General features: G+C 35.9%; 1 protein-coding gene across 3 annotated transcripts in view; it reads left to right on the top strand.

The window, feature by feature from the left end:
* LOC126819769 (rho guanine nucleotide exchange factor 28) overlaps positions 1-12,543 on the top strand; it is a 237,406-nt gene that overhangs the window by 38,534 nt on the left and 186,329 nt on the right. For all 3 annotated transcript variants that reach the window (XM_050547974.2, XM_050547973.2, XM_050547972.2), the window contains exons 5-6: positions 4,754-5,044; positions 8,702-8,891. In XM_050547974.2, coding sequence (XP_050403931.2) covers positions 4,754-5,044; positions 8,702-8,891 — 481 coding nt within the window. The remainder of the gene's footprint in view (positions 1-4,753; positions 5,045-8,701; positions 8,892-12,543) is intronic.

The following is a 12,543-nucleotide window of genomic DNA, read 5'->3' as shown; positions in this document are numbered from 1 at the left end:
TATGTATTCAGCTTCATTAATCATCATCATGTTATATATGGGGCACTGACTCACTAATTAGGGGGTTTGTTTCCAGTGTGGTTTCTCCTCGTCAGGTACAGGACAGAGGGTCTGGAAAGGAACACTGTCTAGTTGTCTGGATGGGACCCTCCCCCCCCCCCCAAAATAAGGATTCTGTGCACATAAAAGAATCCTTGACATTTTGAATTTGAAGAACACTGCTGCTCAGGCAGAATGTCCCTCATACCAATCTGTAGTACGAAAGTCTTGTAATATCTCTGTGAAAGATGACTGCCTTCAACGAATGATGTAATATCACGCGGCGTCAATATCATTGGCTCAATGTCGCGTGCATTGACGTTACTGATTCAAGCAGAATGGCGCCTTTTACTCATTTTGATACCCATTTACACTAAAATAGGAAATAAATTTTACCTACAAATACTTCAAACGTCTTTATTTTTCTAATATATAAAAAAATGTTTTAAAATTTAATTTGTCGGAGGAAAAAAGTTAATATTTGTGGCTCAGTAAGTTACATTGATGTCATCCTTATCAGTGATTGATGCGGCCTAGTGAATATTCACTGCTGATCAGTGTGCCCTCATACATGTAGCGCACTGCATGTCGTGTGCCTGTCTTCATTAACCTAGTCAGTGTAGAAAAGTAGGATGTTAAAACCCCATTTTATTTCATTTAAGTTGTGTCAAAAGTAAATTAGTTTCATCTTTTAATCATTTCAGGATCACTTAGTCAAAAAAATTTGAATGAAAACGGCCATAATTGTTTAGATTAACTCAATTATAAAATATCTATTTTAAACCCTCATTGATTAATAAATCTGTGTTCGGTGTACATTCGAGCAGACTATGACGTGAACGATGAATTAATTAATGGGAATGTTACGTGGTATATTATATTAACTGGTTATTATATTGGTTATATTGATCAACTAAAGTCAACCTTATTATAGTTAAACGTTATTTATTCTATTCTAGATTAGACCCGATCTAAAGAACTAATTATTATATTTTTTATTAGGTCACTTGCTTAGCTACTGTTTGTTTTTGTTTACTTTTTCCTGCTTTGAAATGAAATGGGATTTAATATCCTACTGTTCTACTCCGACTAGGCTAATGAAGACAGGCATACGCCATACAGTGTGCAATGAGGGAAATTTTGCCGGAGGAGCAGCACTATGGCCTACTCTTATATCAAATTCCAACTGCCAAGGGATCTTTTAGGTGCATGCCAATGTGTACATGGGACCTTGGTTATCGTCCCATCCAAATGCCTTCCGTCCTGCACCACTGACAAGGGGAAACTAACGCCGGAAAATCTTGAACTTTCTTGGCCCACACCACGCTTGAAACCACAACCTCCAGGCTAGTGAGTCAGCATCTTACTCACTTAGTCACCGTGCGCCCCCCCACCCCTTCTCTGCTTTAGGGGGAAGGTTGTGACCAAAATATATTGTGCTTTAAATCACAAGGTCATAAATCATAGTTTTGATCCTGACAAAAGTAAGTCACCTGCCAAGCCTCATATGTTTTTCTGGGTCCTCTGGTTTCCTCCCAAGCAAATAATTGAAATGAAATTTTAGCGGACACACTCCCTCTTGTGCTTGTTATTTTGCCTGCCACCAATTTTTCTTTTTCTGTAATTTTATTGACTTGATACATGTCTGACACATAGCCGAATTGTTAGTGCGTACACGTTGTATCATAAGGTCTGTCATTGAGTCAACTAGCGTGGTTTTGATTCCCCGGTTATATGTGACAAGGAGTAGGGTCACCTGTCCAACCTTGTGGGTTTTCTCCGGGTCCTCCAGTTTCCTCCCACTGTTAAAGACCCTTATGAAATGAAATGAAATGAAATGAAATGGAGTTTAACGTCCTACTGTTCTGCTCCTAACCTGGGCTAATGAAGATGGGCATAAGCCATACAGTGTGCTATGAGGTAAATTTTGCCCGGACAGCGGCACTACAGCCTACTCTTATATCGAATTCCAACTGCCAAGGGATCTTTTACGTGCACGCCAATGTGTACACGGGACCTCGGTTTTTCGTCCCATCCGAACGACTAGACAGCTTTCCTTGTCAGCCCCTCCATCCTGCATCACTGACAAGGGAGAACCACGCCGGAAAATCTGGATGAACTTTTTCTCGGCCAATGCAGGGATCGAACACCCGACCTCCAGGCTAGCTAGCTAGCGTCTTACCCACTTAGCCACGTGATCCCCAAGACCCTTATGCTCAAGCGAAATATTGAAATTAAATTGAACCATATGTTAGTCTCGAAATTTGTGTAGAGTGGATGTTAAACCACCTCTCTCTCTCTCTCTCTCTCTCTCTCTCTCTTTGTTAGCCCAGTTGGTGCAGAAAAGTCTGACGTTAAATTATTAGAAATATGTAGTTATTCATATTTGATGAAAAATCCGAGAAGTGCGCTGTAATTTGTCAGTCAGATAAATGAGCAGCGTCAAATTCTGTTGGGAAATAAAATAGTCTGTATATTACATGTATTTCTAATCTGGTAAAGGTTGAGAAATGGAGATGTATTAGATTTAATGATTTACTAGCTTGAAGAGGGGGTAGGGGGAGAAATGGATTTTACTCAACACAAACTAGGTCATTTAGGGATTAAAATATGGTCCAATTGTGTTTCAATTTATTGGCTTGCTTGTTGTATAGCGGTCTTGGCAGTGAAGAAATAAATAATGTGATCCATCCAAATTAAAACAACCATATGTTAGTCTCAAAATGATAGGTAAAGTGTTCAGACTACAACTAGATCTTTGGGGGGTTGGATGGCTGAATGGTTAGCGTGCACGCGCTGTATCATAAAGTCTGTCATTGAGTCGACTGGCGTGGTTTCGAATCCCCGGTTGTACGTGGCAAGGAGTAGGGTCGCCTCTCCAACCTCGTGGGTTTTCTCCGGGTCCTCCGGTTTCCTCCCACTGCTAAAGACCCCTACGCGCAAGCGAATTATGTAAATAAAATTTAACCATATGTTAGTCCCGAAATGACCTAGTTTGTGTCGAGTGGACGTTAAACCCCATTTCTCTCTCACAACTAGATCTTTAAAAAAAAATGATTTACTTCAGAATAGCAAAATATTTTTTTCAATGAAGTTTTAGCACTAACCCAAATGTTTATTTATAATTTTCAAAGTGTTTTTACAGATAATAACTATTGATTTAAAGATATATTGTCCTGAAAGTACTTATCAGGTTTTTTATATCCAATAAAAGTATGACAATTTTGGTTTATATGGAAAGTATAGATGCCCAGTCTTACTAGAAAAATACTTTGCAAGCACTGGGCAAATATGTCGGGGTATCACTAACTGGCAGTCCGACTGCCAGCTTATTTTTGTGTGCTATCTTAACTGAGGGAGTGATTGTTATTAATTGATGAAATGGTTAGGTGGTTTTGGGAACATTGAAGGTGTCAACGTACAAAAGACTCTGCAATTAAACGTTGGAAAAAGAAGTTGACAGAAAATAATTAAGAATTCACTTAGGCCTCAATATGTATGGTAAATGGGCAGTAAGTAATGAAAAATACATTCTGAAAAATGAACCCTCCCTGATTGAAGTTAGGTGACATACATGGCTTTTAACAACAGTTTATTTATAGTTTGAGGTATACAAAGTTTTAAAAAAGGATTTGAAGCAAAGTTTTGATTGATTAATTAGTTTGAATATGTTTTTTTAGTCCAAATATATCATCAAATCACACAGTTTGTACACAGGAAAGTATCTTTAACTGTATTTATTGTGTTTTAAAGTTACATACTTTGAAATTTTAAATTTTATGGAATATAAATTGACTGATAGTTATGTCCTCCAGCCGATTATTTATGCTGCCAGTCAGTCAAGACTTGTAATATATGACTGAAATAAGAACCCAAGAGACAGAATTAATTGTTACACACTGAAACCTATACATATGGATAGGATATAGAGTTTGACCTGTATGTTATCATGTTCATTCTCCAGACAGTCTCCATTTCAATCCCAGTGGCAATTAGGAACAAAACCAAAAAAAAAAAAAAAATACTATTACTTAGATCTTATTTCTTTGTGCAAAAGTTGTTTTCAAAGAATTGTTAGCATTATCTCAATGTTTATTTATATTTTTAAGTGTTTTCACAGATATTAGTCAAAAATTTAACTGTTTAAAGGTTTAATTCTTTGAAATGTTGATTAATATGTAATCTTATTTCTTTGTGTAATTCTTTCTATTACACTTTTACCCTCTTATATCCTTTCTTGTAACATCTTTGGTCTCAAGAACCAATTAACCTTGTCCCAGTAAAACTAGGTTTTGTCAGGTGAAAGTCAAGTACAGGTAACACTGTTATTATTGTGTGTTTATCTTAGTCAACCAGGTGTGGGTGGTCGAGTGGTCTAACATGCGCTTATAGGTCTGTGTGTGACAAAGAGTAGGGTCGCCTGCCTAATCCTGTGGGTTTTCTCCGGGTATCTGCCACTGCTAAAGAACCCTAAACGCAAACGAATTATAGAAATAAAATTAGTCCCTAAATTACCTGGTTTGTGTTGAGTGGACATTAAGCTCCATTTCACATGCAGCATTGGGAAACCTTTATATCTGGAGGTGGGAACTTGTTATAAAGGGCTGACATACTAGGCCAGTGATCTATGCTTTCATAACTCCTTATCACTAACTACTACCCTAATATGATTCCAATCTAACCTTCAATTGATTTTAACTCTTTTTATTTTCAGCTCACGCAAAGCCAGAGAGTGTGGAATTGACGATATATCGAGTTGTACAGAGGTCCTGTCATTTTATAGCTAGTGTGCCTTTCTATTATCAGTATGACACGGCCTATTTTATGGTCCAATTTCTACTGGATAGTGTTTACAATACCCAATCATTAGATAATTTAGAACTTGTACGATCGGACAGATTTGATTTAGCTAACGAAGAACGGACAACGTTAGATGAGAGATTAGTGTTAGCATTTCGTTACATACCTTTTCCTGTTGGTTGGAATATTCTTGGCTATGAACCAGGTATGTTCAATATATATATATATTTTTTGTCCCCCTTTCGAAGAAAGCAGGGGACTATTAGAATGGGTCTGTCTGTCCGTCACACTTTTTGGGACAAAATAACTCTGCTTCTAATTGAGCTAGAATTTTCAAACTTGGATTAGGTGAATGCATTGACTGAGTTCGATGATGAGCATTTTCTGCTTAGGCTAAGCAGAGATACACAATTATATTGGTCAACCCTTTGGGACACAATGGCTTTGCTTCTAATTATGTCAGAGTGATGAAACTTGGTTTACAGTTTCATTACATCAATACCTGGACTAAGTTCGATAATGAGCATTTTCGGATCAGGTTAAGTAGAATGATAAGCAATTTGATTGGTTGAGATTTGGAGCTCGACAACTTTGATTCTAATTGAGTGAGAATGGTGAAACTTGGCATATGTCATTACAACAATACCTTGACTAGGTTTGATAATACACATTTCCTATAGTTTCATTACATCAGTACCTTGACTAAGTTCAATGTTTGGGGACATGATACCTTTGATTCCAATTCCGTGTGAGTGGTGAAACTTGGTGTATTATTTCATTACATCAAACTTGGAGTATAGTTTCGGTACATCAATACCTTGACTAAGTTCGATGATGAGTAATTTGATAGGTCGAGACTTTGGAATTTGACAACTTTAATTGATTCTAATTGATTGAGAATGGTGAAACATGAGTATATCATTACATAAGTACCTTGACTAAGTTTGATAGTGCGCATTTCCTGTAGTTTCATTACATCAATACCTTGACTAAGTTCAATAATGAACATTTTCTGCGTCGATGATGCCTTCAAAAATGTGTGTCATTTAAATAATTTTTCAATTTGGCGGGAGACATCAGCCTGACTGTTGGCTTGTTTAAATTTTAAAACTGTCTTTGATTTATGCCCTTTGGTTTGTTAAAGTGACTTATAAACAAATGTTTCTTTGTTTGTAATCTCATGTTTTAACGTGGTTTCCCCTTGTCAGTGATGCAGGACGGAGGGCCTGACATGGACAGCTGTCTAGTCTTTCGGATGATACGATAAACCGAGGTCCTGTGTATACATTGGAATGCACGTAAAAGATCCCTTGGCAGTTGGAATTCGATATAAGAGTAGGCGATAGTGCCGCTGCCCGGGCAAAATTTCCCTCATAGCACACTGTATGGCGTATGCCCGTCTTCATTAGCCCAGTATAGGAGCAGAACAGTAGGACGTTAAACCCAATTTCATTTCATTTCTCATGTTTTAATGGATATATATAACTTAAAATGGTGTCAGAAATTAATCAGTGTGCTGCTCTGTGACAGAGTTACTATCAAGTAAGTTCCATCGAGATGTTCCTGTCTGGTTTCCCTTTGTCATTAGTGTATAGTAGGGGGAGAGTCTGGCTTAGAAGGGGGAGAGTCTGGCATGGTAGGGGGAGGTTCTGGCATGGAAGGGGGAGAGTCTGGCATGGAATAGTGTCTAGTTGTTTGGATGGGTAAATGTATGCCTTGTGAATGTTGAAATTTGATGAACAGTGGGTGGAAGCTGTCCAGGCAAAGTTTATTTCATAGGACACTTCATTTATGTTATGTTGATCCCATCTTCATTAACCCTGTCGGGGAGAAAAGTTGGACGCTAAACCCTGTTTCATTGTTATGTAGGTACCTTATTTCAGATCATTAAATAATTAAAAATCAAATTTTTTTATTAACTTTAAAATCAGATATATGTAAAAAAAACAGACCGTCTAGATCATTACTGAATCCAAACTGATAAAATATTTACAAATCCTGAGATTGTGCTGCCAGTGACATGTGCCTTATTTTCAGGCTTGGATGGAATTCGATATAAGAGTAGACAAAATTTCCCAAATAGCACACTGTATGACGTACATGTATACCTGTCTTCATTAGCGCAGTCAAACCAGAACAGGTCTTTATTGCGAAATTCGAAAAGTAAGATTTGTAGGTAAAAACCTTATTAGAAAATATTTCTATTTTTGGTGTACATTATAAATCCATTATAGAAATAACCAATTGTAACCAAAAAAAATTCAATTTGATCCAATTCTATATTTTTCATGTGAAACTAATGGCTTCTGATGGTTTTGCTCGAAATGTCAGCATGAGACATAGCTTTTTAGAAGTAATTGTTTTATAATTGGTCAGTAATACTAATAATATAGAAATACAAATAAAATATTCCAAAAATAAACACCTGTTAAACAAGATGTCAACGCCTACCACCAGGTACATTGATTTCAGTATGACTTTTTGTTCTCAATTGTAAAATTAACTCAAGAGTAATATGAAAAGTTATTTATACATACAAGTACCTTCTATTGTTGGAGCATGTTTCAAATATTTATATTCTTCCTTTTGCATCCACCCACATTCCGGCTGTGTGTATCACTAATATAAGACATAGTTAAACATACTAACACTGTGTATACAAATAAAAGAAAGAGAGAGAGAGATGGGGTTTAACATCCACTGACACAAACTAGGTTATTTCAGGACTAACATGGTTTAATTTTATTTCAATAATTCGCTTATGTGTAGGGGTCTTTAGCAGTGGGAGGAAACCGGAAGGACCCATAGAACACCCATGAGGTTGGACAGGCAACCCTACTCCTTGTCACGTACAACCGGGGATTCAAAACCACGCCAGTTGACTCAATGACAGCCCTTATGATACAGTGCGCACATGCTAACCATTCGGCCATTCCCCCCCCCCCCCCCATATATAAATAAAATCAGTCCATGCCCACATATGTGGTATTGAATTGGCCTGAATGACCCCTTGAATGTTTTAGACCATTGAATTTGGGACTCAGGGCAAATCACGCTTTCGTCGTCGCTCTCTACCCCCCACATATGGGGTATCAAATTAACCAGCATGACCCCATGAATGTTTTAGGCCATCAAATTTGGGCTCCTGGCGATGCTAGGTATCCTGATAATTATTAATATAAGGCATAGTAACACTGACCCGAAATATTATTAATATAAGGCATGATATAACACATACATGTACTGACCCTGTATTTTGTTAATATGAGGCATAGTAAAACACATACCGACCCTGTGTATTATTAATATAAGGCATAGGGATACTGACCCTGTATATTATTAAACATACATTATGCAAGAGCTAAATCTGCCTATTGCAGGCCTTTCTTTAGGCCTGAAATGTTTTCTAAATCATTAATTAGACATTAATTAACTTATCCAGGTCATAATCAACTCTCGATGGCATCGGATTTCTCCGATATTAAATAGATTAGGACAGTTCAGCCATATTTTGATTTAAGCTAAAAATGGAAGAGCGAGACTTAGGGCGGTGGTTGAAATTATTGCACATGTCTTGTCAAACCTTCAAAGGCTAATATCTTCGTTCGCAATAGAGTAATTTGAATGAAATTTTCACATTATTCATGTTACATTATCTATTTTCGAACTATTATAGCAAGAACGGCTAGCTCTTTATCTAAATCTAACATAATGTATTTTTAATATAAGCTTAATAAAACACATACTGACCCTGTATATTATTAATATAAGGCATGATATACCACATACTGACCCTGTATATCATTAATATAAGGTAAATGAGTGTTTAGTAGATAATGATATTACTATAAACTACTTTCAGATATAAAACAAGTGGAGAGGGAAACATTATTACATTTTACAGCTAGATTAGGTCTATTTCAAGTAGCCTTATTTCTATTGGCTAAACCTGGAAGTCATATATGTGTGCAATTATTGAATAAAGAAGGATATACACCAGCCGATCTTGCGGCTAAGAATGGTTTTCAGGAATTAGTGGAACTACTTTCAAGGTAAGAATTTTTTAATTTACCAATGAATTTCATTGTCTTCCTGCTGAAAAAGATTTATTCGAGTCTAAGAATCCAATTCCATACTTCTTTTAATGACTATCTTATTGTAAACTCTTCAGAATATCATTACATTATAGGAAAGGATCATTTTCTTGCTGTTTGGATTTAAGAACTTGATTCCACACTTGTTTTAATAGTTATCTTATTGCACACTTGAAACCTTGAATTATTTGATTAATTTTTGGAAGACGTTCAAATTGTTGTTCAAATTTACTTAATGAAATTTGTTGTAATGAAATTGAAATATAATCTCGAAATCTGATTGTTTCAACATTTATGGGCCCATGTAAAACATCATTCTGACCGCATAATGCTAACAGAAATTTATTAGTCACTCAGTAATGATCAGTAATTGTCCTCTGCCTTTCAAAGAAAACAGGGGACTATTAAAATGGGTCTGTCTGTCTGTCTGTTGGTCACGCTTTTTGGGACACAATAACTCTGCTAATTGAGCTAGGTGTTTATTAGGTGAATGCCTTGATGGAGTTCGAAGATTATCATTTTCTGCTTAGGCTAAGCAGAGATAAGTAATTTGATTGGTTGATGCCTTGGGACACGATGACTATAGTTTTAATTAAGTAAGAGTATTGAAACTTGGTGTATAGTTTCATTATATCAATACCTTGACTAAGTTCGATAATAAGCCTTTTCTGCCTAAGTTAAGCAGAGGGATAATCAATTTGATTGGTCAAGACTTTGGAGCTCGATATTTTTGATTCTAATTGAGTGAGAGTGGTGAAACTTTGTGTATAGTTTCAATACGTCAATACCTTGACTACATTCTATGATAAGCATTTTCTTCTTAGACTAAGTAGAGACTTCAATCTGATTGGTCGAGACTTAAGAACACAATAACTCTCCTTCTAATTAAGGTAGAATGTTCAAACTTGGTGTAGGTGTCTATTAGGTGAATGTCTTGACAGTGTTCCATCTTGCACATTTTGTACTAAATAGAGATAAGCAATTTGATTAGTTGAGATTTTGGAATATGATAACTTTGGTTATAATTAGGTGACAGTGATGAAACTCTGTGTGTAGATTCATTATATCATTACCCTGACTAAGTTCAATGATGAGAATTTTCTGCATAGGCTAAGGAGCGATAAGCAATTTGGTTGGTCAAGACTTTGGAACATAACAACTCTACGTTTAACTGAGGTAGAATGTTTAAACTTGATGCAAATGTTCATTAGGTCATGGACCTTATAATACAGTATTATAAGGTCCATGATTAGGTGAATGTCTTGACTGTATGTTTAATGATTAACATTTCGAGCTAAAGCTAAGCAGAGCGAAGCAATTTCGTTGGTTGGTGCTATGTGAGTAGATAACTTTGATTCTATCTGATAGAGAGTGATGAAACTTAGTGTATAGTTGATAATTAGTTTGATTGGTCGATACTTTTCAAAAAGATAAATGTGCAATTAATTAATATGTGTCATCTATTTATTTTGGGATTGCGGCAGGGGACATCAGCCTCACTATTGGATTGTTGTATTACATAGAATTGTGACATGTGTATTTCCTGTTTAATTAGTAAATACCATGGAAACAGTTTTATATTATGGATAAAATGGACTATGCATACTCTGTCTCTCTTTCCAAATCTCCAGGAGGGGAGGAGGCCGGGGAGGGGGGGGGGGTTCGGTAAATATTGATCCTAGATTATGGAATGAACTTCCACAGCAGATCAAGAATCAACAGACTTTTAATCAATTTAAATCCGTACTAAAGACTTTCCTGTCTTACCAGTAGAGCAATTACTAAAAGCGTTTTGAGCATGTGTCATCATGGAGAAGACGCCATATAAAACCTCATTATTATTATTATTATTATTATTATTATATATCTGATCAAGTGAATGGATTTTACATTATAAACCCCGGATCCATTCACTTGATTTGATATTTTTTTTATTTGGTGCAATGTCTATTTTCTGTCTTGTCCGCAGGTTTATCTTGTAGATTTGTGTTTTGCGTGTAGTGCGGTCCTCCTGCACTTACTATTAAGTTTAAGACTACATTTGAAAATTAAGTTTATGAACTTCCTTAATTAAATTATATATGGCAATCTCAAGCAGTGTAAACTATAATAATAAAGTTCTTTGAAGCCTGATTGAGACGTAGTATATTCACGATCGTAAATGTTCTCTATGGAAATCATTAATCTTCAATTTACTGGCTACAACCACCTCATTAAATCACAACAAACCACTAATCTCCAACGGAAATTGAGCTGCAGTCCTTATTTTTTCCTTCATTCAGCCTCGAAAAGGAGTAACACATTGTTTTTTTACCGGCATTTCAACTTCATCAATTGAGTATTTGTCTGTCCATTAATTCTACAGACTCTTAAACAGTAAGAGGGTGATTAGAAGATCAAGTGGTCTAACATGCGAGCTTTAGATCATGGGGTCTGTCATTGAGTCAAGCAGCATGGTTTCTATCCCAACCTTGCACATAACACCGAGTAGGGTCACCTGTCCAACCTGTTTTCTCCAGGTTTCATCCCACTGTTAAAGACCTGTTTGCGCAAGCAAATTATTGAATAAAAATTGAATCATGTGTTAGTCCAAGGAACTGATAAGAGGGACTTGTCTAATTGTCTAATCAGAAGGATTTGTCTTTTTGTCCCATCTGAAGGACTTGTCTAATTGTCTAATCAGAAGGATTTGTCTTTTTGTCCCATCTGAAGTTTTTGTCTTTTTGTCCTATCAGAAGAACTTGTTTTATTGTCCAATCAGAAGGATTTGTCTTTTTGTCCCATCTGAAGTTTTTGTCTTTTTGTCCTATCAGAAGGACTTGTCTTATTGTCCAATCAGAAGGATTTGTCTTTTTGTCCCATCTGAAGTTTTTGTCTTTTTGTCCCATCAGAAAGACTTGTCTTATTGTATCATTACAAAGCCTTGTTTTAATGTCCCATCTGAAGGAATCATCTTATTGTCCTGACAAGTAACAGTCTCGTTCGGATGGGACGGAAAACCGAGGTCCCATATACACATTGACGCGCACGTAAAGAACCCTTGACAGTTGGGATTTGTAGTTCCACTGTTCGTTAAAATTTCCCTCATGGCACAGAAAAGTAGTGCAGAAAAGTAGGACATCAAACCACATTTTATTTCATGAAATACTTATAACTTAACCTCATGAGAAAAAAAACTGTTCAAGATAAAAGATTATTTCACTTAAACATTTCCTGAATTTATTTCAATGTGTGAATTTATGGCAAGTCTAATCTGAGATTAATAGTTAAATAATGTTCAGGTTTTAATACTGTAACTGATCCTTCTCTTTGATGATCGCTTCTATTTTTAAATGAAAGAATATAATACATATTATATGGTTCATATATATGAACTAGTTAAGGATGAACTGGTTTTGTCGTAAATATTTTAGTATTTTGATTAATAGGTAAAATATTTATATACGTTGATGGTAGATCTGTATTTTTTAAATGTTTCATGATATTTTAAATAACTTTGACTAATAGAAACGGTTGTGTTTTCAACATACATTTTCAATATTGATTCCGAATTTACCTCTATTTTATTATTCATTCCACTGATAGATCTTTATAAATTGCTGATTGATCT

The sequence above is a fragment of the Patella vulgata genome, chromosome 4, assembly GCF_932274485.2.
Source record: "Patella vulgata chromosome 4, xgPatVulg1.2, whole genome shotgun sequence".
In the NCBI taxonomy this organism is placed as follows: domain Eukaryota; kingdom Metazoa; phylum Mollusca; class Gastropoda; family Patellidae; genus Patella; species Patella vulgata.
The sequence above is the reverse complement of the archived record's forward strand: the minus strand, read 5'-3'. Positions and strand labels throughout refer to the sequence as shown.